Here is a 5,710-nt window from a genome sequence, read left to right as displayed (position 1 = left end):
AAGAACACAACACAACTATCCAAGCATAGGGATGTTCCTCCGACTGGGGCCAGTCCTGGAATTGTGGTTAAGCTCATCTGGAAAAGTAATAGGCGAATGATAGCTTGATTCACATGGAACATAAAAATAATTCCTCTCCACAGTATTACATCAGCAAGTGACAAACAAGAAAACATGCCAATTAAATACAAGAAAATGTGTCTGGGAATAGGAAACATGGAAATGGGAAATAACCGGATTTGTCTCAGGACTGACATCAATATCCAACAATCAATCCCACCTCGTAAAACAAAAATGAGAATGTATTTTATTACAGTTATAATGGGTGTGTTCAGTAACATGGATTCATTTCAACCCAGACGGAATATGCAGATATTTTTCTTGCATTTGTATCAAAATCAGCCAAAATATTTATTAAACACGCAACGGGTGTGGGTCACGCAGTTCTGCAGGTGCAGATTTTGCCTGTAAATGACCCCTAAAATAAAAAGAAAAGATGATGTTGTAAATGAGCGACACTTGTAGTCTTCAAGCAATATATACAAAGAAACTATTCACCATCATAAATGTCACGTTCATTGTGATTTATCTTATTTTAAGCCTCTTTTATGTCAGCAATTATGGCTTCTTTTCTTTTCCATGACCCATTTGTCTTTATAGCATCTTTGAAAATGTGCCTCTATCTTCCAAATAAGAACTTAAGCTGCGTTTGATGTGGCTTTTCTGTTGATCTGGCAAACATGAAGACCACACGCACCATTTGACGGGGCCTTGTGAGGGACGGAGCCAGTGGAGAGCTAGAAAATTCAGTTCCTACCTGATACTTTTATAGGTGATTTAACACACACAAACCACCAGTATCTGTCATCGCTCGCAATTCCTGCACACAGCTGTGGAAGATAATACTCTCGCAACAGTAAAGCACTTTGAAAGCCAGTTACTGACTGTGCAAACTAAAGATTAAGCTGCGAAAGATTAAGATGACTTGCTTTGAACAACCAAAATTGTGTTCCCAATTCTAAAATGTTTGTCTGTTTACTTTAATATGATTATTTTGATCTCTGTATGTTATGTGATCTAAGAAATTATGAGATGGAAACGGTCAACATTTTCATCCTGCATTACATTCATCAACAACAAAGAATATGAATGTAATCTTCACCTTTGCGTAGGTTGGTCACCTAGAGTACGTGTAAGTAGGAATTAACTAATTTAACAGATTTTTTATACCTGACTGCAACTGCCTGCATTTTAACGTGTGACCCTCAAATGAGCCTAAAAAGTCCCATGGTAACATGCAGGTACCTGCATCATCACAACTGAAACCAATATAGACAGTTTTAGAAAGTAGGTCTGCCAGAACATAATGTCACTGCATGATCTGATTTCTTGTAAATAATTGCATGGGTAGTTGCTTTGTTTTGCATTGCAACAATTTGTCACAAGAACACATTTTGCCTATATTTGAAATCTTTCCTGATAAGAATTCCCAAACTGTAATGTCTCTTAAACTTAAGAATAATAAGAAGAATATGATATTATGTTTTTTACTGATTGATGTGTCCTTTGTTTACCTCCCTGTATTTTTTCTCCATTTCATTTTAGGTTCTTTATATTGCAGTGCAGCGTTGTTTCTTATTTTTTATTGCAATAAAAAAATAAGTATATTTGCATGGCCTGAAGCTATATACCAGACCGAACTATAGCCAAAAACCATCAAAAGTGACAGTTTAACTTCACTTTCCCTTTCACCGTAGAAAGTTGTTTTTTAAATTACTTTATGTAATTAATGTTTTGCCTTAGTGTATTATTAAACATTTCAGACAGCATTTCATAACTCGTAACGCCTTCAGATGCCGTTTCAAAGCTCTTATCACAGAGACATTTATTAATATTAATATTAACATCACCATTAGCGTATGTACTTGCACAGTTATGCTTAGGCCTACTTCATCTGCTTGTAACGTGCGTCATGAAAGGAATCGGGTCTCCTTAGGGATCCTGGCAGTAATCAGAAGTGGTTATCATGATGTCTTGACTAAATATATCCTTGTTACCTAAATATAACCCCTGTTTATTACATTAAGTACACAAACAACATGCTTGAAATATAAAATGTATTGCATAGTAAAACAAACTGGAAACAGATATTGGAAGCAAAAAACTGAGCTCTCAGTGTTAACATTTACTTTGCTTAAATTCAATGCAGTATAATAAACAGCTTCATTTATTTTCAGTTCTACATTTGTTCTGTAATTTCAGCACTGTGATTATGAATTTGTTTAACTACAATGTTTCAATTGAATTCATCTGCTACCACAGCTCTCAACAGAGCCACGGCAGATTAATGCTTGAGAGAATGAACTGACACATTTACTTTCACATTTTTTAAAAGTCTGTAATTATAGTGCCACTTAGTGATAAAAGGCAGCAAACATGCATCCCCGGTTTTGGTATTATTCTGGTTGGCTATCTACTGTATAATATAGTATAAGCTAAGCTAGCAGGCTAATCAGGTAAATGTATGCTATGCTGGTACATCTGTGTCAGATCTGCTTCTGTGTCTTGCACCAAAATGGTCGCCACACCTGAGTCTCCAGCCGTCATGGCCGCCATTCCAGAGTCCCGTCCCATCATGGCCGCCATTCCAGAGTCTCGTCCCGTCATGGCCGCTAAGCCTGAGTCTTAAGCCAACATAGCCGCCACTCCAGAGTCTCCAGCCGTCATGGCCGCCACTCCAGGGTATCCAGCCATCATGGCCGCCACTCCAGAGTATCCAGCCGTCATGGTTGCCACGGCAGAGTCTCCAGCCATCCAGGCCGCCACAACAGAGTCTCCAGCTGTCATGGCCGCCACTCCAGAGTCTCCAGCCATCATGGCCGCCACTCCAGAGTCTCCAGCCGTCATGGCCGCCACTCCAGAGTCTCCAGCCGTCATGGCCGCCACGCCAGAGTCTCCAGCTGTCATGGCCGCCACTCCAGAGTATCCAGCCGTCATGGTTGCCACGGCAGAGTCTCCAGCCATCCAGGCCGCCACAACAGAGTCTCCAGCTGTCATGGCCGCCACTCCAGAGTCTCCAGCCATCATGGCCGCCACTCCAGAGTCTCCAGCCGTCATGGCCGCCACGCCAGAGTCTCCAGTTGTCATGGCCACCACGCCAGAGTCTCCAGCCATCATGGCCGCCACGCCAGAGTCTCCAGCCGTCATGGCCGCCACTCCAGAGTATCCAGCCATCATGGCTGCCACGCCAGAGTCTCCAGCCATCATGGCCGCCACGCCAGAGTCTCCAGCCGTCATGGCCGCCACTCCAGAGTATCCAGCCATCATGGCTGCCACGCCAGAGTCTCCAGCTGTCATGGCCGCCACGCCAGAGTCTCCAGCTGTCAAGGCCGCCACACCAGAGTCTCCAGCTGTCATGGCCGCCACTCCAGAGTATCCAGCCGTCATGGTTGCCACGGCAGAGTCTCCAGCCATCCAGGCCGCCACAACAGAGTCTCCAGCTGTCATGGCCGCCACTCCAGAGTCTCCAGCCATCATGGCCGCCACTCCAGAGTCTCCAGCCGTCATGGCCGCCACGCCAGAGTCTCCAGTTGTCATGGCCACCACGCCAGAGTCTCCAGCCATCATGGCCGCCACGCCAGAGTCTCCAGCCGTCATGGCCGCCACTCCAGAGTATCCAGCCATCATGGCTGCCACGCCAGAGTCTCCAGCCATCATGGCTGCCACGCCAGAGTCTCCAGCTGTCATGGCCGCCACGCCAGAGTCTCCAGCTGTCATGGCCGCCACTCCAGAGTCTCCAGCCGTCCAGGCCACCACACCAGAGTCTCCAGCCATCATGGCCGCCACGCCAGAGTCTCCAGCTGTCATGGCCGCCACTCCAGAGTCTCCAGCCATCATGGCCGCCACGCCAGAGTCTCCAGCTGTCATGGCCACCACTCCAGAGTATCCAGCCATCATGGCCGCCATGTTTTTCCTTAAATTTCATAACTCATAACACATTAAGATGGCATTTCAAAGCTCTTATTGTAGAGACATTTATTAATATTATTGGTCACCACTGGCATCTGCACCTGCACAGCAACTTGAATTGCTTGTCACATGTGTCTCAAGAAAAAAATTATTGAATAAAGCAATTTAAAAAGCAACATAAGTGGAAAATAATTAAATGATTCACTTAATTGTAAATTTAATTTTATGCATAAGTTATGCATAGTTTGCATCTTACCAATCGTATTGGCCTAATATTTTATTTAGCACGTACTGACAGCACAGTTACACACAAACTCTGAAAAGATAAAAGACCTTATTTTTCCCACCCTTTTCATTGGTTGTGTCAGAAGTTGACATGTCAGGCTGCTCAAACAGATCAATGTTTAGTGACCAATTATGATGCTTTGATCTTTCTGACACTGTATTTAAGAGTGACGTTTATGACCACATTGCTCACGCATTATGAGGCTAACAATTAAATGATTTATTTGAAAATAAACAAATGCATAAATTGGACACAATCTGCAATTTTAACAAACAGTCCTCATCACACGCAGTGGCAGGACTCGACCCGTTACAAAGAGGCGCAGGAAATTTGTGAAAGGTTGCAGAAGATCCATAGATCCCAAACGGAGGAGGGGATAGTAAAGAATAACAGAGTGAGGATGAAGGGTGCTTAAGGGAATGACCTAACAAACACAATGTTCCGGAGACATGTTTACACAGCCTGAAAGCATCACAGGCCTTTGCTGGTGCTTCCTACACCAGTCCGACACCGACCGGCAGTGCAAGGCTCTCCTGTTGTTATGGTTTATCATGTGATACTAAATTAAGTAAGTTTCTGAGCAGGTAAAATACATTAAGTAGAGTCCGGCAAAGAAAATGATCATCCTTAAAATCTAGTCTCATTTGGAAATTCAGCGTAAATGAAAATGAAATGCAAATTTGTAGTTCTCTTCATACGGATGGAAAGTGTTGCATAATTAGAAGCTGTCAAATGGTTTCAAATGTTCCTCGTGGACTGAGAAAGTTCAGATGAACCCCAAATAGTTCAACCTACTCGTTTTGGAATGTGATTTGAAGTTAATTACAAAGCTACCATCATTACTCTAACGGACAAGTGGCGTAAATGGTAATGTTTAGGTTTTAGAAATGGAGAACGATATTTCACTCAAAGAAGCTGCCAGTTGAGGGAAATGTGATATCTGGCAGAGACTGGGATTTGCTACCTGCCAAAGAGCAGATTGTTTGAGAAGGATTTGTGAGGTTTCAGTTCTGATGTAGGGCTGTGAATTATTACCCCTCGCACAGAAACACTAACATCCCAGAGGACAGAAGTTATAAATGAAATCATTGATATCTCAGTGTCAAATGGAGATCAAATTCTAAGAGGATTCTCCTGAGGAAAAAAAGTAAATCTCACGTGTGTCTTCTTTCAGAAAAGTCTTAAACTGTGTTTTTTTTTTCTTTCTTTTTTTTTCTATAGCGCGTGTTCTGCAACAGTTGGGTTCCAGAAGTAAAAACTGTATTTTCTGTAAAATTATTTTTAATAATAACTTACAAACCTTTAAAGACAGCCTTACTGTGAGCTACAAGGTTATTAATTGATAGTATTTGCTTCTGTTGAAGCTGTCAGCCTGCATTATTTCAACTTAGTTTTAAAATAATTGTGTTTAACAGCTGAATTTGTGGTGAAAAAGCATCATTACCCATGATGCTG

The 5,710-nt window shown here is 42.6% G+C and overlaps 1 protein-coding gene across 1 annotated transcript; it reads right to left on the bottom strand.

Annotated features, from left to right (window-relative positions):
* Positions 1-2,685: 2,685 nt before the first annotated feature.
* On the bottom strand, positions 2,686-3,966 carry LOC137006306 (spidroin-1-like). Its single transcript, XM_067366938.1, has one exon. The coding sequence runs from the start codon at positions 3,964-3,966 to the stop codon at positions 2,686-2,688; it is 1,281 nt and encodes a 426-aa protein (XP_067223039.1).
* Positions 3,967-5,710: the final 1,744 nt, after the last annotated feature.

This window comes from Chanodichthys erythropterus, chromosome 18 (genome assembly GCF_024489055.1).
Source record: "Chanodichthys erythropterus isolate Z2021 chromosome 18, ASM2448905v1, whole genome shotgun sequence".
Taxonomy (NCBI): domain Eukaryota; kingdom Metazoa; phylum Chordata; class Actinopteri; order Cypriniformes; family Xenocyprididae; genus Chanodichthys; species Chanodichthys erythropterus.
The sequence above is the reverse complement of the archived record's forward strand: the minus strand, read 5'-3'. Positions and strand labels throughout refer to the sequence as shown.

Excerpts from the sequence above, each read along its gene's own strand:
- LOC137006306 (XM_067366938.1), bottom strand. The coding sequence starts at position 3,966 with ATGGCGGCCATGATGGCTGGATACTCTGGAGTGGTGGCCATGACAGCT.